This window comes from Rana temporaria, chromosome 5 (genome assembly GCF_905171775.1).
Source record: "Rana temporaria chromosome 5, aRanTem1.1, whole genome shotgun sequence".
Taxonomy (NCBI): domain Eukaryota; kingdom Metazoa; phylum Chordata; class Amphibia; order Anura; family Ranidae; genus Rana; species Rana temporaria.
Window position 1 is genome coordinate 338,091,104 of NC_053493.1, and position 24,309 is coordinate 338,115,412.

Here is a 24,309-nt window from a genome sequence, read left to right on the forward strand (position 1 = left end):
GTTGTGTACTGAAAATAAATAAAAACGTACCTTTAAAAAAAAAAAAAAAAAAAAAAAAGATTATTCGACATAGAGAGAAAAGATTCAACATTACAGAGACACGAAGCAGCTAAAAACATACGATCGCCGCGAGTAGACATTTATGGTGAAATGCTCCGCCCATAGGCTATAGAAGAATTCTAATGTTGGTTGACTAGTAATAATAATTAATAAATATAATTATTACTAGTCATACAACATTAGAGTTCTACTATAGCTTGTGGGCGGAGCATTAGACCGGAAATGTATAAATATAAACACATTTTGAGAACAACTAAATAAATGTATTTTTCGGACGAAAATAAAATTCCGAAACAAAATATTTCAGTGCACATGTCTAGTACCAATATACCATTAATGTATACCTGTTGCAGAAAAATAAAAGCTTTCTTTGATTTTGAGAACAAGGCCTTAACTTAGACACTGCTTTATTTTTTTAGAAAGCTTCATTACTTCCTGGTATGTAGATTTGGGACGGAGAAACCAGTAAGACACAGGAAGGAGTTTACCAGCTGTCCTAATTAGCACACACCCTTCACTCATCAACTATGTTTGCACAGCATCCCTGGCATCCCTCTATGCATGCATTTGTCTGGCTTGTCAATGTAGGTTGCTGCAGATGCTATGTTTTCTATGTCTGCATGCTAAACTCTCTGAGGCCATATGCGACTTGCAGGTTGGGTACCCCTGATGTAGTACTAGGGCCTGCCTGATTGGATACAGAGTGAATAGATAGATAGGTGGGTCCTCCTAGTCCATAGTTTTGGTAAATCTAAAGGAGATTATAATCTGATTGTACAATCTGTACATAGTATATAGCCACCTTTATACACCTAAAATTAAGTACTGTAGTTGTGCTTTCAGTGGCATTAATTGTTAACAGCCCATCAAACACAGAAGAAAACACACATTTTGCCCCATGAAATAACGGGTAACGCACAGTAAAAAAAAAAGTGAATTTTGCAACACGCCCAAATGTCTCATGAGTTATTTTGGCATGTGTAGGACAGCCCATTGAAATGGGCTGCTTTATGTGTGTCACAGGAAAAACAATCAAAAAAACATGCACACTATTCTAGGTGTGAATGGGGTCTGAAAGTGAAATTGTTGTGTTTACACAAGAACAATGAGGCTCCATTCACATTTGTGCATTTCTGAATGCATGACAAACCGCGCTGAAAATGAATGCTTTGCCTTGCATTTCAGAAACTTGCTGCAAGCGCACCAAAAGCAAAGTAAAAAAAGTAAAAAAAAACGCACCACACTCCATTATAAACAAAAGTGCGTAACAAGCATAAACGCTCCAAAAAAACACATGCAGGAATGTGAGTTCCTGCAATGTGAAGATGTGAGCGGGGCATAACAAATGAGTGTCTCCATCCACTCCCTACTATTTACTTGTATAAAGATGGTCATACAGTATGCAATCTGATTGTACAATCTCTGTACAATTTCCTTACTATTTAGATTTACTAGAACTATAGAACAGTATGTCTCACCTTACAATCTATCAAATTGTATCAAATCAGGAACTACATAGCTTATGGTAGATCTAATGGAGTGTGAGCAATCAAATTGTAATGTGTATGGCCACCTAACGGAAGAAGTATTAGAGAAAATTCCTGGACTGCCTCACTCCTTGAAACAATGTCTTTATTCAGCAAAAAAAATTCAAAAACACAAAACAACCAAAAACAGTGAAGTCAAAAAGGAGAGGTGGACAAAAGGAAAAGGGTGGCTGACATGTTTCACATTTTTCAATGCTTAATCGTAGCTAGTGAGCAGTGACAAAAAACTGTTTAAATAGAGGAGGGGAAGAAGGTGAGTGGGACGTTTCACCAATCAACCTGCAGGTGATCATTAATCAAAAGTCAAAAGAACACTTTAAAACCCTTGATGTGTCACACATGGGGTACTATCGTATGTGAAATAGAAAACATATATATACGACAGAAAGGAACCCCATGTGTGAAAACACATATGTGTCATAACCAATATAGTGAAAATAAACATTTTTAAAAGGTGTTTATATACTGTGACATAGAATGTTGTGAAATAAACATAAATAAAAAATTGGTGCAATCGACTCGTGTTAATAGTCTAAATGACCATTAGTAGATATCAAGTATAGAGCTTATTAAAATTGCAACATTTAATATATGTAAGTAAAACACAAAATAGAACGTATAAAAATATGGTGTTTGATTAAAAATAGTATATATGTGATTATGATACTATGTGCTATACCCTGTCATTCTGGTTTGAGTGCCATTTTAAGGCATTTATATATCTCATAGTACTTTACAAAAAAGGTTATTGATATTGTATTTGTTCCAAGAGACTTTTTGAGATATGATCAACAAACCAGAAATGACACGTGGTATGCATCAAGGGCAGAACTCTTTTTCGGCTCCACTGTCGTCTATCTTTCATTAATAATTTATATTAGGTTATGAAAACGGCACAACAGCATGTGCAAAAAATATTAATAATAACAAATGGGAGGACAAAGAATTGCTTTGGCATTCCCAAAGTTTCAAAAAGTGTCTCACTATTGGGATAATAAATTCTGACCTATAATGGAGGCTATATATGAGAAGAGGTATTTTAAGTGTCACCGGCGCAAAAGAGACTGTGCGTGATCTGCTGCAATACTGTATAAACCCTCAATAGAGGGATTAGGTGTGCATGAAAAGAAAAAATGTTATTGCGCTGATCTAGCTCTCCAAAGAAAGTACTCTCTGGAGATGTGTTATACACTGTGAACTATTTTAGTGCACAAACATATATATGGTTGTTTGTGCACTAAAATAGTTCACAGTATATAACACATCTCCAGAGAGTACTTTCTTTGGAGAGCTAGATCAGCGCAATAACATTTTTTCTTTTCATATATATGAGAAGAACCTGTAGCCTAAAAATCTCCTGCATGGCCAATCCCTGTGTGGAAAAATGCACTACCCATATTGTAATGATAAATTCAGGATGACCGGAGGGAAATATCACCAGGGAAATCCAGACAAAAGGTGTATTGAATTGTGTGGAAATGCTAAATGCATCTAATAAAAGTGGGACACGTCCCACTCAAAATTTAGCCCCAAAGGGCGTCTGGAATTGAGAATAAAAATCCATCTAACTTCTTGTCTGCACAGTATATTGAATTTGTCCCCGCCCCTGGCTGGTTTTATGATTCTTTCTAATCCCTGGATAACTAGACTGGAGGTGTCCTTTTGGTGAAAGTTCCAGTGTCGTGCGACATTGGTGGCATGATCCTTATCAATGTCGTATAAGTGATCATAGAGGCGATCTCTAAGTCTTCTGGTTGTCCTACCCACATACTGTATAGAGCAAAGTTTGCATGTGATCATGTATACAACATATCGTGTATTGCAATTAATGAAAGAATGTAGCTTGTGCGATTTCGCTGTAGACATGGAGATGACAGTATCCCCCTTCTGAATAAAAGAACAGTATGTGCAGCCATGACTTCCACATCTAAATGTTCCATTGAGCCCTGGTTCACACTGGGTACGATTTGGAACGATTTGAGATGCACTTTGACATATCAAATCGCATCTCAAATCGGCGGCAATTGTCGGCAATGGCACTGTCCTAATCAGTGCGACGCCGCATCTGCGATTTCAAAAAGTAGTTCCTGCGATTTACATTAAATTGCGGCCGAAATCGCGGCAAAATCGCGGTAAAATCTAGCCTTTCTAGATACAGTTCGGACACCTCCCTTGAGGATTTCACAATAGATGGGATCGTTGGACAGGATTGGAAGATATTTAGTGATGATCTTTTTTACTTTATGGAACTCACTGCTGTATGGAGTGGAAAAAGTAGGAATGAAATTAGAACTATGATCTTTGGAATTTTTTGTGCGACCCTGTCCGTTGGGAGCGATGGGTTTATCTGAGAGCAATTTTTTCCTGGGCACTTCTTTAGCTATTGATTGGCCTCTATTTATTATGGCTCTCGAGTAACCTCTCTCCTTAAATCTGTTAGACATGTGAATGGCTTCCTGATCAATATCTGATTCTTTGCTACAGAGCCTCTTCAATCATAAGAATTGACCAACCGGGATGCTGTTAATGGTGTGTCCCGGATGGCTGGAATCTGCCCGTAGGAGGGTGTTCCCAGCACTAGGTTTCCTATAGAGGTTGGAGATCACTGCATTGTTATCGCCCATCAAAGTGACATCCAAAAATTCTATGGATTTTTCATGTAAGATACCAGTGAAATTTAAATTGAGCTGATTATCGTTCATATAGCTTAGAGCCATAATAAATAGAGGCCTATCAATAGCTAAAGAAGTGCCCAGGAAAAAATTGCTCTCAGATAAACCCATCGCTCCCAACGGACAGGGTCGCACAAAAAATTCAAAAGATCATAGTTCTAATTTAATTTCTACTTTTTCCACTCCGTACAGCAGTGAGTTCCATAAAGTAAAAAAGATCATCACTAAATATCTTCCAATCCTGTCCAACGATCCCATCTATTGTGAAATCCTCAAGGGAGGTGTCCGCACTGTATCTAGAAAGGCTCCATCCCTTAGTAGTTTATTATCTCCAAGTCTCTTCAGTAGCCGGTCAACTTCCACTAATTGGTTATCCTTCAATGGAACGTTTAGACGTGGAAGTCATGGCTGCACATACTGTTCTTTTATTCAAAAAGGGGATACTGTCATCTCCATGTCTACAGGGAAATCGCACTAGCTACATTCTTTCATTAATTGCAATACACGATATGTTGTATACGTGATCACATTCAAACTTTGCTCTATACAGTATGTGGGTAGGACAACCAGAAGACTTAGAGATCGCCTCTATGATCACTTATACGACATTGATAAGGATCATGCCACCAATGTCGCACGACACTGAAACAACTTTCACCAAAAGGACACCTCCAGTCTAGTTATACAGGGATTAGAAAGAATCATAAAACCAGCCAGGGGCGGGGACAAATTCAATATACTGTGCAGACAAGAAGTTAGATGGATTTTTATTCTCAATTCCAGACGCGCTTTGGAGCTAAATTTTGAGTGGGACGTGTCCCACTTTTATTAGATGAATTTAGCATTTCCACACAACTCAATACACCTTTTGTCTGGATTTCCCTGGTGATATTTCCCTCCGGTCATCCGGAATATATCATTACAATATGGGTAGTGCATTTTTCCACACAGGGATTGGCTATGCAGGAGATTTTTAGGCTACAGGTTCTTCTCATATATAGCCTCCATTATAGGTCAGAATTTACTATCCCAATAGTGTGACACTTTTTGAAACTTTGGGAATGCCGAAGCAATTCTTTGTCCTCCCATTTGTTATTGTTATTATTATTATTTTTTGCACATGCTTTTGTGCCGTTTTCATAACCTACTGTAATATAAATTATTAATGGAAGAAGCCGAAAAAGAGTTCTGCCCTTGATGCAAACCACGTGTTATTTCTGGTTTGTTGATCATATCTCAAAAAGTCTCTTGGAACAAATACAATATCAAAAACTTTTTTTGTAAAGTACTATGAGATATATAAATGCCTTAAAATGGCACTCAAACCAGAATGACAGGGTATAGCACATAGTATCATAATCACATATATTATTTTTAATCAAACACCATATTTTTATACTTTCTATTTTGTGTTTTACTTACATATATTAAATGTTGCAATTTTAATAAGCTCTATACTTGATATCTACTAATGATCATTTAGACTATTAACATGAGTCGATTGCACCAATTTTTTATTTATGTTTATTTCGCAACATTCTATGTCACAGTATATAAACACCTTTTAAAAATGTTTATTTTCACTATATTGGTTATGACACATATGTGTTTTCACACATGGGGTTCTTTCCTGTCTTATATATATATGTTTTCTATTTCACATACGATCGTACCCCATGTGTGACACATCAAGGGTTTTAAAGTGTTCTTTTGACTTTTGAATAATGATCACCTGCGGGTTAATTGGTGAAACGCCCCACTCACCTTCTTCCCCTCCTCTATTTAAACAGTTTTTTGTCACTGCTCACTAGCTACGATTAAGCATCGAAAGATGTGAAACATGTCAGCCACCCTTTTTCTTTTATCCACCTCTACTTTTTGACTTCACTGGTTTTGGTTGTTTTGTGTTTTTGATTTTTTTTTGCTGAATAAAGACATTGTTTCAAGGAGTGCGGCAGTCCAGGAATTTTCTCTATCTAATGCACCTGTGCACAGCCAGCACCCTTTTTGGTTCAGTGGGACAGAAGCATAGCAGAGGGATCAGCAGTTTTCAGAGCGGTAGAAAGGGAAGGGAAGAAGTAGGTGGCTGTATAGTAATGAGGGAGGTGTGGGCTAGACTGGTAATACATGCCCTATCATAGAATGATGGGAGCGACCTACAGGAAGTGATGCAAGCAGAGAGAATTTGATAAAACTCAGAGAAACATGACATTTCAAACCTTTTGTGGATTAGGTTAGTGAAGAATAAGAACATTGGGATGGCTGGAGCAGAAATTACATTACAAAAGACTTCTATTTATTAAGAAAAGTACAATTCTGCCCGAAAAGGTGAACCTAACCTTTAGGCTGGATTCACACCTATGCAGTTTTAGTGCTTTTTGCAGATTTGCACTACAGAACATTTAACATGGTTTCCTATGGAACACGTTCTGTAGTGCAAATCTGCAAAATGCACTAAAAATGCATAGATGTCAATCAGGCTTTAGGCAACATTAGTAGCCGTATTCCACTATAAAGGGTACCACCTAAAACAGCACTATTATCATAATTCATGACAAGAAGATCCCTAAGTATAATATTAACCCTTTCACTGCCAAGTCCGTACACCATACGGACCTACAAAAGGGCCTGCAGGTGGCCAGGTCAGTACGGCGTGCAGACCTCTATTCTCCCTCTCCTATAAGCTAATGGGCACTTCAATGACCATAAGCTTATATCAGAATTTTTCAGCAGACTCTGCTGAACAATTCTATAACTCTAAACAGCAGATTACAACCCGCTGATCAGAGTTATTAACCCCTTAATGTGACCACCCCCCCCCCATCCATGCAGCTTCCCTGTCCTCTCCACCTCCGCCGCTAAATGTTACCTGAAACTACTCCCCCCACACTCCTTTCCTATCCCCTTCAATCTCCCACAGCCACCATCATAAGCCGGCATCCCTCCTCTGCCGCTCCCGCTGGATTCAGGTGCTGCTTGGGTCTTGGGGGGATCCAGATGTGTCCCCCATCACTCAGCCCCCCTCATGTATTTACCACCCCCCTCAGTGTAGCACCCTGGGCGCATGCAGCGATCACTATGATCGCTCCTATATGCCCTCTGACATCTGATAATAGTAACCGTGAGTGTTACTATGTATCAGACTGTCAGTTAATGAATGGAATCTCTATACAGATTGCATGCATTCATTTAAGTAAAGTGATACAGAGAAAAGGACCATCTTCAGTCCCTTTCTCTGTCTCAAAAAAAGAGATATGGGGGTCTGTTTAGACCTCTGATATCTCACCAAAGCCCCCCCCCCCCAAAAAAAAGACAAAAATAATTATAATTAAAAAAAAAACACAAACACAGTAAGACCCCCCAGGTCCGCCCGCACTAATCCCTCCATGGTGACGCCCCCCCCGCACTCAACCTTCCACGGATACCTCAGCTTCTCCTCCCGGGCCAAGCCGATAAATTCTGATTGGTCCAGGAGGAGAAGCCAGGAGACGATAGGGAATATTAATGGGTGGGTTCGGGGTGCAATGCTCTGCGCCCTGAGCCCAACCTTTTTCAAGCCAATTAGAGGCTCAGGCTCTAATCACGTGGCTTGAAAAAAATATCCGGCATCCTTCAGGGTTGTGGCACCCCTGCGCCCCTAATGGACCGTCCTGGACATGGAGTGGACTCTGTCAAGCAGATCCACCTGCTCAGCAGGCTATCCCCGCTGAGCAGGTGGATGACAGGTCCGTGTCCGCTCCGCTGATGCAGAGCAGACATGGACACAGCCCGCTGTACTCTGAGGCGGTCAGATAATGTTCCATGCATCTCTGTGCAGGCCGTCCCATTGATGTCATTTGGGATGTAGCACCTGCACCAACAGAGCCGTTGCTCCCAATTTTACATCCAATTTTACATCCGCATGCATGTCCCTGAGCTTACACTGCCTGTGTTCGGGGTCATGTACCCACACCCACACGGATGTCAGATTGGGAACAGCAGCTATGCCTGTGCAGTCGTTGCATCCCAATTGACATAAATAGGACTGCCTGTATGGGGATGCACGGAACACCTGTGCATCCCTGTGGGGGTAAACATGGCCCTCCATGGGCGTACACTTTAGTATGCCACATGTGAACGATGCTTTAGTACTAATTTTGCAGGAATTTTGTAAGTTACGTTGTGTTTATGTGCAATATGAATGATTTTAGTGCATTTTTTGTGAAAATAGCGACATGATGAACATTTGCGCAATTATTGCGGGGGCCCAAAAAATCTCTAGCACTTTTTTTATTCTACAGGTCATGTGCTTTTAGAAAATGTCTAGTTTGAGGGGTCTTTTTGCAAAAAGGCGCAATTTAAAATGTACAAATATTTGTTATTTGTTACCTCCATACAGGTTAAAGGGGTTGTAAAGGTTTGTTTATTTTCTAAATAGGTTACTTTAAGCTAGTGCATTGTTGGTTCACTTACCTTTTTCTTCCATTTCCCTTCTAAATGTTTTTTTTCTTTGTTTTCTTTGTCTGAATTTCTCACTTCCTGTTCCTCCTCAGTAAGGTGTTCAGTAAGCTGTTCTAAACGACTTTCCACCTCTCGGATGATGGTGGAAAGCTTACTGAGGAGGAACAGGAAGTGAGAAATTCAGACAAAGAAAAAAAACATTTAGAAGGGAAATTGAAGGAAAAGATAAGTGAACCAACAATGCACTAGCTTAAGGGAACCAATTTAGAAAATAAAAGACAAACCTTTACAACCCCTTTAAGCTTTTATATTTAGTACGGATTTATCAGGAATTTTGTAAATATGGCTGTATTTGTATCTGCTAATAATGGTTTTAGTGTATTTTTGGCGAATATATTGGTTTGATAAACATTTGCGCAAATACTGCAGGCTCTAAAAAGTCAGTGGCACACACTTTTATTCTAGAGGTCATATGCTTTCAGAAAATATATGGTTTTGGGGGTCTTTCACAAATTCTGAAAGCTGTAAAGGAAAAATTAAAAGCTTCCGATTTTTTCAGAAATTGGGATATTTACATTTTTGTGTACGTTCGATTTTCAGCATTTTGCAAAAAGGCGCAATGTAAAAATGAAAACTTTTTGTTATTTATTAACTCCATACAGGTTAAGCTTTTATATTCAATAAGGATTTAGTAGGAATTTTGCCAATATATTGGTTAGATATACATTTGCGCAAATAAACTAAAAAATTGCTTTCCGAAAATATATGGTTTTGGGGGTTTTTCACAATTTTGGATATTTACACTTTTGCGTCTGTTCAATTTTCACCATTTCGCAAAAATGCGCAATTTAAATATTAAAAATATTTGTTATTTATTAACTCAAAACAGGTTAAGCTTTTATATTTAGTAGTAATTTTGTAAATGTTGCTGTGTTTTTATGGGCTAATAATGGTTTTAGTGTATTTTTTGCAAATATATTGCTTTGATAAACATTTGCGCAAATACCGCTGGGTCTAAAAAATCAGTAGCACCTTCATTTCATTCTACTGATCATGTGCTTTTTAGAAAATATATAGTTGGGGTGGGTTGGGGGTCTTTCACAAATTCTGAAAGCTATAAGTGAAAAAGAAAAGAAAAAAGTGCAAAAATGGTCTGGCCATCTGAGTGTACAAAGGGGAGCACAGGGCCTGGCAGCGAAAGGGTTAAACCACAGCAAACGTACACACATATTTATACATTCAAAATCTTACAAACCTGGGGGTAGAGGAGTACAAAGAAACTCAGTCCAAATGCCAAGATCAAGAAAAAGAAGAGGACAACAATTCGTATTAATGTTCTCAGAATCTCCCAAAACATCACAATATAGATTCCACATGTTTCAAACCTGAAGTGAATAAAATAGGTACACACTGTTACGTACAGTTATTGCACAGGTAACTTCTTAGCCTTATCTGTCACCATAATGTAGCCAAAGTATGTCTGCTGGCTACCTGAGCTTTATGGCGCCCCATTATTCCACACTTCCATATATTTTATCTAATATTTAAAGTGGAGGTTCACACAAAAATGAAACCTCCGCTTTTCGGAACCCTCCCCACCTCCGGTGTCACATTTGGCACCTTTCAGGGAGGAAGGGGTGAAAATACCTGTATAATACAGGTATTTGCACCTACTTCCGGGCATAGACAGCCGCAGAATCTGCGGGGGTCTACGTCACATCCCGTCGTCCCCCGCTGTCTTATGGGAGACAGAAGACCATTTTGATTGCGCAGCGCGACTCGCGCATGCGCACTAGGGAACCGGGAAGTGAAGCCGCAAGGCTTCATTTCCTGATTCCCTTCGTGAAGATGGCGGCGGCAGCATCCGAGGATCGAGGCACGGGTCGGCCTTGGGTGCCGTCATAGCGGGCGCGCTGGACAGGTAAGTGTCCATGTTTTAAAAGTCAGCAGTAGTAGTATTTTTGGCTGCTGACTTTAAAAAATATATATTTGGCCGACCTCCGCTTTAAGGGGATGAAATGGTTCATATCACCTCTTGCTGTCACTTTACAGCTATATTTGCTAAGAGAATTAGAGGTTTTTCTCCAATACTGTCATTATATACAAATGGCAGGGGGCTGACAAAGGGAAATATGATAATTGTTTGTCTGTTTCTACTCCTTAAAGTAGAGCTCCACCCAAAAGGGGGAGCTCCACTTGTTCGCACCCTCCCCCCTCCTCTGCCACATTTGGCACTTTTTGAGGGAGAGGAGAGAGTGGGTAACGGACTTTGACAGGTACCCCCTCCCACTTTCAGGTAAGATCACCGATCTATGACATTTCTGGCCCCTGCTCCTTCCATGCTGCCTTCTGGGACACACACTGGTCCCAGAAGACAGGGCGAACAATCAGAAATCGCAGCATGACTCGTGAATGCGCAGTAGGCTTCACTCTGCCGGTTTCCCTTACTTACAATGCTGGCACCTGCATCATAAGCCGATTGAAAATTTGTCTCGGGGTGCCGAAATCATGGGATCCCTGGACAGCTAAGTGTCCTTATATTAAAAGTCAGAGCTTTATAGACTGAAGCTCCTCTTTAAATCCCACTCTAAACAGCAGATAAGGAGAGAGAGATCATTTTTACTATCCAAGGGAAAACTTTTATCTTGTGCCACTTCTAGTGCAGATCCAATCAGTATAGTAACAGAATGCTAATAAAGCTTATAGCAAGATAACCACAAATGATGTGCCCCTACTGCAATAATATAATTTTACAAATACAAGAAATAAATAAAGGCACCCACATCAATCAGTCAGAATGCAGCTGATACACATTTGTCTTTAGCAAAGTAAATTCTGTTTGATTGCTTTGGGTTACTGAAATTAGTCTTGTTCCTTAAGCCATTTATTGAACATGCATGCAAGTGTTACAACTATCGCAAGCTCTACTGTCAAAGTGATGGCGGAGATAAATGCCTTAAAGTAGAACTTCATACCAAACCTTTTTTTCATTTTGGATAGAGCAAGGGAGGGTTATAACCCCTGTGAGTTTTTTTTTATTTCGCTATATGTGTCCCATTGCAGAGATTTCCCTTCACTTCCTGTCCCATAGCCAAAACAGGAAGGGATAGGAAATTCCTGCAAATTAAGGGAATTCCTTGGGGACCCCCAGGTCACCAGAACTAGTGTTTCCATTGGAAATTTCTACGCTATTACTTTTCTGGGGACAACCCAAAATTTGCGATGATAATGGTAAAGAGGACAAATAGAGAGGGTAAAGCCTCGTACACATGATCGGATATCTGATGGAATCTAGTCCGATGGATTTTTTTGTCGGATATCCGATGAAGCTGACTTTCATCAGTCTTGCCTACACACCATCAGTCAAAAATCCGACCGTGTCCAACGCGGTGACGTAAAACACTACAACGTGCTGAAAAAAAAATGAAGTTCAATGCTTCTGAGCATGCGTGGATTTTTGACCGATAGACTTCCACACAGATGGTTTTTAATCCATAAAAAAAATGTAAAACATGTTCTATTTTTTTTCACCGATGGAAAACAAACCGATGGGGCCCACACACTATCGGTTTGTCCGATAAGAACTGTCCATCGGTCTGTGTTCATCGGACAAACCGATCGTGTGTACAGGGCTTAAGTCACCTAAATGGGGGCACAGACAGCAATAAAAACAGAGCATTCTAATCCCTCTCCACTCTATCCAAAACTTAAAAAAACAAACAAAACAAAAAAGTTTTGCCTTTAGTTATACTTTAGGAACATTAATAAAAGGTACCTATAAAAACAGTATGTTTGTCGTCAAACCTAACTAGATCCAGGAAAGTTTGTAATGTCTATGTGTGAGTCATAGATCCTTCAACTTATACTTCCCATATAAATAGGAACTTGATGAATTGGGACATTAATTTTTGGAGCACAAGCTAAGCTATATCATTGGATTGATTCCATAGCACAGTATACTGTAAATCTCAAAGGAATTATAATGCATGCTGTTCAAATGTATTTTACCTCTGCAGATAAATCAGAAAGTTGACCCAAGATGCAAATACTGCAACCGCTCCAGCTTGCCATTGCCAGAATTCTACATCGGTAGACATCGTACATATAGATGATACAAACACTATGCTTGAAATATGTATTGTCCAGTCTACAGCATTACTGCTGTCCAGTAGATAGCCGAGTTTCTAAATCATAAGGACAAATATAACCTCAGTTTGTATTTATTTATTATACACAGATTTTATGCTATATTGTGCATGCCCCATGAAACTCCAAACATCTGAAAGACTATATCTTTAGGCCCCTTTCACACTGGGGCGGTGGGTGCGTTGGCGGTAAAGCACCGCTATTTTTAGTGGCGCTTTACCGTAAATTTTGCAGCGCTATTCGGCCGCTAGCGGGGCATTTTACCCCCCCTCTAGCAGCCAAGAAAGGGTTAAAAACACAGCAAAGTGCCGCTGCAGCGGTGGGCAGGAGCGGTGGAGGAGCGGTATACACACCGCTCTTTTACACTCCGAAGATGCTGCTAGCAGGACTTTTTTACCGTCTTGCTAGCGCACCGCTCCAGTGTGAAAGCCCGCGGGGCTTTCACACTGGAGAGACAGCAGCAGCTCTTCCAGGGCTCTTTGCAGGCGCTATTTTTAGCGTTATAGCGCCTGCAACGCGCCTCAGTGTGAAAGGGGACTTATTCACCTCCTACAGACTCTACCACAATCCCTGCCATAAAATAATGAGAAGGTCACAAATTTGGGGAGGGTTTAAGCAATAATCATTTTAAACCAGAATTTTTCATACCATATGCACCTGATTTCTACAGTAGATCCCTACAACATCCAGAACAAATTTCAGGGTAGTTAAAGTGTATATAAACCTCTCCCTTTGGTCTGTTAAATATATCATTCAATTTTTTTTCTATTGTTCTGCTGACTGTTCCCCCGATACCATTGTTTCCAATTCTCTCAATGGACTAAAGAAGAGCTTACCCCAGGGGTCTCAAACTGTCAGCCCTCCAGCTTTTGCAAAACTACAAGTCCCATAATGCCTCTGCCTGTGGGAGTCATGCTTGTAACTGTCAGCCTTGCAATGTCTCATGGGACTTGTAGTTTAGCAACAGCTGGAGGGCCGCCAGTTTGAGACCCCTTGCTTACTTAATGGAAGATTTCCTTTTTATTCTTCTCCTGGCCTGAATAATCATAGAATTTATACTTTCCTAACTAATTTGATTCATATTTTGTAGTCATCATACACTCCGTACTGTGGCGAATACTGTATTTTTGTTATTCAAGAACATGTCTTGAGGCCTTAATGTCTTCTTTTTCTTTCTTTTTGTATTTGTACTGAAATTTTTGCGTTTAGAAGCATTTTTTTTTTTATTCAAATAGTCAAAAATGTATCTTCATTAAAAACACCAGTAAACGAAACATGGTTAAATGCAAGTTAACACGTTTACAAGCTGTTGCTGGCATTTGGCATTTCAAATGCCTCTAAACAACTGTCCTGTATGCATTTTTTTTGCTTTCCAAAAAATGCTTCTGCATAGAAATGACTATAAACGACCCTGTGTACATGTACTGATAAGATAACATAGAGGAGAGTTCAGGGGCAGCTGAAAAAAGTGCCCAACTGCTCCTAAATGTCTGTTTATCAGCAGCAGTGTACATGAAGCCTTAAGCCTCGTACACACGATCGGATTTCCCAATGGAAATTGGGTGATGACCAGGGGCGTGCTGGGCTGTGGGGCAGGCATGCATTTGCCCCCTGGGCTGCTCTAATATGCTCTACAAGGGCTGCCAGCTCAGAACCGCACATGAGCAGTTTTTGAGCTGGCCGAGTGCAGCAGCTACAATGATGTCGTCATGTATGTTGTCGGATTTTCCAAAGTATAAACACGCATGCTCGGAGCATACGAACGGTCAGATTTTTCGACAACAGGCTGTCATCTGCCAATTCCCGTTGGAAAATCCGATCGTGTGTACGAGGCTTAAAACATACAAAAAATGTGTCTTTCATTACATCTTCTGCTTCTAACATAATTACTTACCTGTTGGCCCATCTGTATAATCTCCTTTAACATCCCAAAAATGCTCATAAACAATACAATACTCATGCAAATACGTGTGAAGTATGAATCCTGCAAAAAAAAAAAAAAAAAAAGCGCATAGAAAGTAGCAATTACAACTCATAACACAACTTCTACAAAGATAAGCAATGTCAAAAATCTTGTGGAATTCAATAATACATGGAAATCCCTTATTTCACTAGGGTTTCCCCATGTATCAATAAAGTGCAGGTAAATCTTCCCAGTAACAAAAAGCAAGAAAAAAAAGAAATAAAGAGACACAAACTGAACCCTTTCCTACTCAATTTTTTTATAAATAAATAAGTATTAATACATAACAGAATTGCTAAAATGCTGATGATACAGTATCATGGTTGCAGACTTAGTAAATATGACATATATAATGGATAATAGGCTGGTTATCCATTATATAATGACATATGTTTGAGCAGTCTGTTAGGAGGAAAATGCCAAAATATATATTTTTGTAACTTGCTTACTAAATAACCTTGGATACTTGATAGAGATGGGCCGAACATCCCCCTGTTCGGTTCGCGGCAGAAATCCTGAACAAGGGAAAAGTTCTAACCCGAACGGTGAACCCCATTGGAGTCTAAGGGGGCCAAACAGGAAGAATCAAAGGTGCCCATTTTGAAGGCTTATATGCAAGTAATTGGCCGAAAAGGGGTATACTGGGGTCATGTACTGTCCTGGGAGACATGTTTTAATGCAATATTTTGTAAACTATCATTTTCTTTTACTAGCAGTGATTTTAATGATGCTTAAAAAATAAAAACAAAAAATTCCTTTAAGTATAGTGCCTGGGGGTCTCCTTAGTCTGCCTGTAAAGGGGGTCATCTGTAGCATATATAAAACATGCTGCAGCAAAATGAAATGTCTAAAGTCAAATTACATTTAAAATGACTTTAAAATTGCGGTTGCAATTGCCAGCACCCAGCTATTGAAAAAAACAAAACAAAAAAAACGCCAACATTTTTTTTTAAAACGGAGTGGGCCCCCCCCAAAAAAAGTCCGTACCAGTCCCTTATCCGAGCATGCAGCCTGGCAGCTCAGAAAAGAGGGGGACAAGCGAGTCCCCCACCCCACTCCTGAATAATGCCAGGTCAATAATACCCCTCAACATGCCCCCCCACCCAAGTGCTTTAGGGTGCCCCTCCACCTTAAAGCATCTTTTCCCCATGTTGGTGCCCCCCCACTCTAAAGCACCTTGTCCCCATGTTAATGGGGACAAGGGCCTCTTCCCCACAACCGTGGCCAGTGGTTGTGGGGGTCTACAGGCAGGGGGCTTTTCTAAATCTGGAAGCCACTTTAACAGGGGCCCCCATATCCCGCTCCCCCATGTGAATGAGTATACCCATTCACCAAAAAAGTGTCAAAAAGTAATAAAAACACACACACACACAGTTTTTGACAAATCCGTTATTAAAAAATATAAAAGATACAGTGTCCTCCGATGTAAATCCACTGTTAATTAAGCCGCCCGTCGCACCCAAAAGGCAGGATAAGCCATTTAACAATTCTTATAAAGGAAAGGGGTGGGGCCACCTGGCTACGTCACCAGGTGGCACCGCCCCCTTCTAACATCACTAACTCAGCATGCACCGGTCCTGATGTCATAAGGGGAGGTGACACCAGGTGACATAGCCAGGCCTCAGGAAGACATCACGTATGACAAAACATCATTACGCTCCATGTGACACGGTATTTTAATAGTTTTAAGCTTGCTGGCTGTTTTATATGCATTACGCGATTGTTACCGCTTGCTCTTTTTTAAGCATTAAAGGCTATTTTTTAAACAATGCTACACTATTGGAGTTCCTTATCCCTTTTGCACTCGTGGCTTTTGGTCAGAGTGCGCATCCCCAGATTGAAGTTTCTGTTTGTTTCCTCATCGAGTATCGCAGAGGATTCCTGGCTATACAGGAGGATTTCGGTGACATGGGAGACCTACTAGTCCCTGCAGAGGACTAAATCTGCTGGTGTTCATGACCTTGCTCTTTAGGGGGTCCACCAGTTCGGGTAAGGGTTCCCACATCCAGAGTGAGATTTTTCTTCAGTTTGAGAACTTCCCTCCCTTCTCCTCTTCTTCACTTTCCTGGTGAAGGTGGATAGAATTTGGAACTTACTACCTCAACGGACTTACCATCATCATCCTCACAATCACTTTTTTTCACATATAATTTTTCCCTTTTTGATATATGGACTTAAATGTGTGTTTTATCATTTATTAATTTTCTTTTACTACATATGTCACTTACCATTTGTGTTTTTCAGTGCAACTTATGTTTATATAATTCTGTTTGCACCATAGAGATATTTGATGGTTTTTGTTGCAGCTGTACACGCATGTTCTTATCTCTAGCGCGGTATAACCCTATTTTTTCGACATAGCCAGGTAACCCCGCCCTTTATCTATATAAGAACTGTTAAACAGCTTAACCTGCATTAGGCAGCCAGCCTTTATGGCGGAAGGAGCGTTTTAATTTTTTCTATTTTACGGGGGCAGCGGGTGGCATAATTGACGATGGATTTACATTGGGGACACTGGGCCATATTCTGAGTAAATCTCCGCCAGCTTCGCTTAGGGCACTTACACTCCGCTGTCCCAACTTACTGGAGCAGGTGTTGTATTCCCCAACCACTTGCTCCATAAGTTGGGACAGCGGAGTGTAAGTGTCCCGGCGTAGCCTGGCGGATCTCCAAGGGGGCGGCTTCTATTCAAATGAAGCGCGCCCCCGATACAAAAGAACTGGGCATGCGCCGGGCTGCAAAAAGCCCAGTGCGCATGCTCCAGTTCTCGGCGGAAAACGTCAATGACGCCGACGTGTGCGTCATTGACGTAAAGTCGTATTCAAGAACGACTTACGTAAACGACGTATCCGACGAAAAAACACGACGGGGACCCGACGCCATCCGTAACATGGCCTACGCGAGACTTGCGGAAACTTACCCCTCATATAGCAGGGGTAAGTTTCCGCTTACGCAAACGACGTTAGCGACGGTTACGCGACGCGAACTCGTTCGTGAATCGGCGTAGAAGGATCATTTGCATACGCAAATGACTCCTTCACTTAAATGCCATCTAGCGGCGGCCGGCGTCATTGCATTTAAGATCCGCCAGTGTAAGTGACTTACAGATGGCGGATCTTAAGTGTATCTATGCAAAACTGATTCTGAGAATCAGGAGCATAGATACACGGGTCAAAAAAGGGAGTTACGATGGAGTATCCTGAGTTACTCCATCGTAACTTTACTCAGAATATGGCCCACTGTTTTTTCTTTTTTTATAAAGGAATTGTCAAAATTTGTGTGTGGGTTTTTATTACTTTTTAACACGTTTTTGGTGAATAGCTAGGGGTACCCCATACTCATTCACATGGGGGGCTCAGATCTGCATGCAATATAAATATTATATGTGGTACACAGATTAGTCGTGTCAATTTAAAGGAGTTGTAAAGGAATTTTTTTTTTTTTTTTTTGCTGAAATGACTGTTTACAGGGTATAGAGACATAAAAGTTAACTGATTCCTCATATACAGGGAGTGCAGAATTATTAGGCAAATGAGTATTTTGACCACATCATCCTCTTTATGCATGTTGTCTTACTCCAAGCTGTATAGGCTCGAAAGCCTACTACCAATTAAGCATATTAGGTAATGTACATCTCTGTAATGAGAAGGTGTGTGGTCTAATGACATCAACACCCTATATCAGGTGTGCAGAATTATTAGTCAACTTCCTTTCCTTTGGCAAAATGGGTCAAAAGAAGGACTTGACAGGCTCAGAAAAGTCAAAAATAGTGAGATATCTTGCAGAGGGATGCAGCACTCTTAAAATTGCAAAGCTTCTGAAGCGTGATCATCGAACAATCAAGAGTTTCATTCAAAATAGTCAACAGGGTCGCAAGAAGCGTGTGGAAAAACCAAGGCGCAAAATAACTGCCCATGAACTGAGAAAAGTCAAGCGTGCAGCTGCCAAGATGCCACTTGCCACCAGTTTGGCCATATTTCAGAGCTGCAACATCACTGGAGTGCCCAAAAGCACAAGGTGTGCAATACTCAGAGACATGGCCAAGGTAAGAAAGGCTGAAAGACGACCACCACTGAACAAGACACACAAGCTGAAACGTCAAGACTGGGCCAAGAAATATCTCAAGACTGATTTTTCTAAGGTTTTATGGACTGATGAAATGAGAGTGAGTCTTGATGGGCCAGATGGAAGAGCCCGTGGCTGGATTGGTAAAGGGCAGAGAGCTCCAGTCCGACTCAGACGCCAGCAAGGTGGAGGTGGAGTACTGGTTTGGGCTGGTATCATCAAAGATGAGCTTGTGGGGCCTTTTCGGATTGAGGATGGAGTCAAGCTCAACTCCCAGTCCTACTGCCAGATTATGGAAGAGACCTTCTTCAAGCAGTGGTACAGGAAGAAGTCTGCATCCTTCAAGAAAAACATGATTTTCATGCAGGACAATGCTCCATCACACACGTCCAAGTACTCCACAGCGTGGCTGGCAATAAAGGGTATAAAAGAAGAAAAACTAATGACATGGCCTCCTTGTTCACCTGATCTGAACCCCATTGAGAACCTGTGGTCCATCATCAAATGTGAGATTTACAAGGAGGGAAAACCGTACACCTCTCTGAACAGTGTCTGGGAGGCTGCGGTTGCTGCTGCACGCAATGTTGATGGTGAACAGATCAAAACACTGACAGAATCCATGGATGGCAGGCTTTTGAGTGTCCTTGCAAAGAAAGGTGGCTATATTGGTCACTGATTTGTTTTTGTTTTGTTTTTGAATGTCAGAAATGTATATTTGTGAATGTTGAGATGTTATATTGGTTTCACTGGTAAAAATAAATAATTGAAATGGGTATATATTTTTTTTGTTAAGTTGCCTAATAATTATGCACAGTAATAGTCACCTGCACACACAGATATCCCCCTAAAATAGCTAAAACTAAAAACAAACTAAAAACTACTTCCAAAAATATTCAGCTTTGATATTAATGAGTTTTTTGGGTTCATTGAGAACATAGTTGTTGTTCAATAATAAAATGAATCCTCAAAAATACAACTTGCCTAATAATTCTGCACTCCCTGTAATGTGCCTGCAGTTTCAGTTTCGCTTTTCATCTAGTTTCATGCTTCTGTAAAGGACAGAGACACAGAGCCAATACAGGGCAGTGTTTGTTTTTAAAATTAAATTTTAAAGCCTTCTCCCGTTTTCAATTCTTCAGGGGAATTCCGTCTGCCCCCTTATATGCATTTCTATTATATTCAATTGTAGCATGCAGTTTGGGCTCAGGGTGACGAGTCTCCTTGGACCTTATCGCCAACCCCTATCTTTACACTAATTACCTCAGTAGAGCATGCTAAGGGTCTAGTTTCTCAGTGTTACAATATGTTATTGAATGACTATTTGGATGGCTACCCTACCAAGGCTCGAGAGAGATTGGAGGGGAACATGGGATCACTGTCTGGTGAAAAGTGGGGAGATGTGCTACATAGGGTTGCCACCTCATCCCTTTAAACCCGAACACATAGGTTCTGAGGCTAATTTAATGCAGATAAGACACCAAGTGAGTTTAAAGTGGAGTTCCACCCTAAAAATGAACTTTCTATTAACAGCTTGCCTTTAATGTAAAAAAAAATGTTTTACTCACTTCTATCTGGATTTCGTAATCTGCCTAGTTCCTAGTCCTAAGTGGTTCAACTTCCTGTCTTAATGATGATGACACTAATTTCCCAGGAGTCTCTGGGCATTACTGTGCCTAAAAATCGCCCAGCACGCACCTCTCCCTGCAAACCAGGAAGAAAAAAGAACTGGGCTTCACATGCCCACACATATGATGGATACGGCCACAACATGAGCTGGAGGATATAAGGCAAGATTTTGCAATGATTTCTGGAACGATTGGGGAGTTATTAATATGTTTTATGGACTATTTATTGTGATTAATTTTAGCTTGCAAAAAAATAAAAATAAATTTATGCCCGGAATCCCGCTTTAATTACCACCCTTATCAGCCACAGAACCTGTGTAATAATATGTTTCCAGTTTTAAAGGGATGAGGTGGCAACCCTAGTGCTACAGGCAGTGGTAACTTGCTCCTTAACCACTTCAATACAGGGCACTTTCGCACCTTCCTGCCCAAGCCAATTTTCAGCTTTCAGCGCTGTCACTTTTTAAATGACAATTGCATGGTCATGCTACACTGTACCCAAACTAAATTTTTATACTTTTGTTCCCACAAATAGAGCTTCCTTTTGGTGGTATTTGATCACCTCTGCTTTATTTTTTGCTAAACAAAAAAAGACAGAATATTTGGAAAAAATATGTTTTTCTTTATTTTTGTTATAAAATTTTGTAAATAAGTAAGTTTTCTCCTTCACTGATAAGCTGCACTGATGGGCACTGATAGGTGACACTGATATGCAGCACTGACGGGCATTTATAGGCGGCACTGATGGGCACTCATAGGTGGCACTGGTGGGCACTGATAGCAGGGCTCAAGTCCTGCGGGAACGCGTGGGAACGGAGTTCCTGCACTTGTTTCACAGCAGGAACGCAGTTCCCTTTGCAGGACTAGAGCAGCCGAGAGCAGCCGAGCCGCCCGAGCCAATCCTTTACTAAGCGGCGATGCCCAGCTCGAGTCACTGTCAGGGGCAGGTGAATTTTAGTAATCCTTTATGTTACTGGCCGCTTCCTGTATATGGATTCATCGGGTAGTGTGCGGGTATTCCGTCACTTCCTCGATGCCGCAATGTCTCCTGGGAGCTTTTGTCATTATTCCCAGGAGACATTGCGGAGGTCTGCCGCGAGTTATCGCCGGATTTAGAAAAAACATGCGGTTTCGAAATTATTCATATGAGCGTATCATTTTTTTTTTTTAGGTGGGGGAGTGGATCTTGGGTGGGAGTTCCACTCGCGTCTGCCAGTGAGGAAAAGCTGATTAACGGCTCTTCCTGTTTACATCGTGATCAGCCGCGATTGGACAAGGCTAATCACATGGTAAAGAGTCTTGAGAGTGGCGATTAACCGCCCTCTCTTTCAAGCCCGCAAAATACTTCTCCTAATGTGGAAATCGCCTGATCCTCCTTCATACCCAATGTGGGTAATAAATATGGGCCATACCCTTATCTTTGAAAAATACATATACCAACACAGGGGATGCTCAGGAAAGTTTGAGAGGTTATGGGCATTGTGGCTGGACACTCCTGGACTTGTTCAGTTGTGGCTTTTGCAGTGTGCAGGCAGAAAAGATTAGGTCAAGACAAATGTGTTGAAAAATACATTGGAGGCTGTGTATATGTAAAATGGTTTCATGAGGTACATTTTGTACATGAAAATCTGAAATGTGTATATACAGTATATGTGCTCGAGTATACAAATGCATTATTTTCCTTATAATATATATACAGGTTGCAATCTATGGATGACTGCCACTGACATATCTATATCTGTTATTAGCTGTTTTCAGTTAAAAAAAAAAAACTTATTTGATAAAAAAAAAAAGAAATAATTGAAATTAAATGTGAAAATTTAAATATTTTAAGGGGAACCCAATACCAAAATAAATAAAAAAACAGCGTGGGGCCCTCCCCAAAATCCATACAGGACCCTTATTCAAGCATGTAGTCCGGCAGGCCAGGAAGTGGGCTTCCATGTCTTTTCTTTTTATAAATTCCAAGAAAGAAAATATTTTGTTATTCCTATTATAAAGTCATTTCAACTTTAATGTCTAGTGTTAGGTTACCTTCCATACCATGAGTATTGCTATGTAGAGAAAATTCATTTATATTTGAAAATAATTCAAGTCCAATGCAGGTGTTATAAACGATATAGTGTAAGACAATAGCTAAGCATCTCATTATATTTACATTGTTGGTTTGAAGCCATAAAATACCTTGAGTTGTAATGGTTCTTGTTCTGAATTTGAACTTGAGATTGAAGTTGAATTATTTGAAGGGCTCCCAGGTACCATAGCGCTCATTATCAGCAGAGTGAGGGGAATAAGTCCCAGTGAGTAGATTGAAAGGTTAATTAGATGTGCCTTAAATCCATAAGCCCTCCTAAAATACAAAAAGATAAAAAATAATGAGCTAAGTTATAACACAAATTGACTAGAACTGCTAGGCATGTGCTAATAGGATCCAGTGAGGGCAAATTAATTATCCATCCTGAGCTTGCAGAGTCCATCTGATGATTTGCAAACACACTAATAATGCCTTGTACACACAATCAGAATTTCTGATGAAAAAAGTCTGACGGAATTTTTTCATTGGATATTCCGACCGTGTGTGGGCCCATCCGTAATGCTGCGTACACACGATCGTGTGTGCTCCATCGTTTTTTTATCCATAGGTTAAAAAAATAGGAACTTGTTTAAAATTATCTGATGGATAAAAAACCTATAGAAAAAAACGATCGTCTCTGGGTACATCCCTCGGTTAAAAATCCACGCATGCTCAGAATCAAGTCGACGCATGCTTGGAAGCATTGAACTTCATTTTTTTCAGCACGTCGTTGTGTTTTACGTCACCGTGTTCTGACACGATCGTTTTTTTAACTGATGGTGTGTAGGCACGACTGATCATCAGTCAGCTTCATCGGATAACTGATGGAAAAATCCATCAGACCGTTTTCATCAGACGAACATATCGTGTGTAAAGGGCATAAGAGTTTAGAAATTGAACATGTTTTATTTTTTTCTGATCGGAAATTCTGATCATCTGTACGGAGCTCCGATGGAGAAAAAAAACCACACATGCTCAGAAACGTCGTAGTGTTTTACGTCACAGCGTTTTGGACAGTCAGAATGTGGTCTGACAGTGTGTACGCAAGACAGCTTGAACGGAATTCCTACGGAAAATTCCATCAGATTTTATCCCATAGGAAATTCTGATTGTGTGTACAAGAGACAATCAGTTAACTAAACTTTTTCAGGTTTATACTGTTGTCTGCGTCCCTGCTGGCAGTATTCACAATCTCTGTTTGTCCTGTTGACCATTGTCATTGAGACAGAAAGTGATGCTGCAGGCAACATTTTTACAGTTTTCAAAAAAACAATAGGTGAGGGGAAATCTTCCGTGGGGACATCTGTTCAAGTGAGAAGAAAGATTTCCTCTCATTTCCTGTTGTGACTAAAGCTGGCAATATATTACTACAGCCAGCTGAATGAACAAAAAAACAGAGCTGGTTTCCCCTTCCACACATTTGAGGTGGATGGGAAAATTCTTCCCGCTGTGTCTTAATATACTCCCGCAGTCCGAACACACTGGTCTGCACTGCAGCCTATTGGCTGTGTGCGCAGAATGAGTGGAGATTTCCCAACAAGCCCGTTCATGGAAAATCAATCAAAATATTGACTTCTCATGAACAGGAACAGCCATGCATGGATAAAAATTAAGCCAGTTCCTGCAGAACCAGACAAATTCAGATCCATTATAAGGCCAGGTTTAGAGACAGAAAGCAAAGGAAAATCTCCTTAAAGGGACAAAGAAAAAAACAAAC

The 24,309-nt window shown here is 40.5% G+C and overlaps 1 protein-coding gene across 3 annotated transcripts in view; it reads right to left on the reverse strand.

Annotated features, from left to right (window-relative positions):
- The window catches only part of TRPA1 (transient receptor potential cation channel subfamily A member 1), a 172,893-nt gene that overhangs the window by 22,584 nt on the left and 126,000 nt on the right, over positions 1 to 24,309 (reverse strand). For all 3 annotated transcript variants that reach the window (XM_040354407.1, XM_040354408.1, XM_040354406.1), the window contains 4 exons: positions 22,703 to 22,868; positions 14,760 to 14,849; positions 12,728 to 12,903; positions 9,975 to 10,104 (listed from right to left, as the gene is read on the reverse strand). In XM_040354407.1, the coding sequence (XP_040210341.1) occupies positions 9,975 to 10,104; positions 12,728 to 12,903; positions 14,760 to 14,849; positions 22,703 to 22,868 (562 nt within the window). The remainder of the gene's footprint in view (positions 1 to 9,974; positions 10,105 to 12,727; positions 12,904 to 14,759; positions 14,850 to 22,702; positions 22,869 to 24,309) is intronic.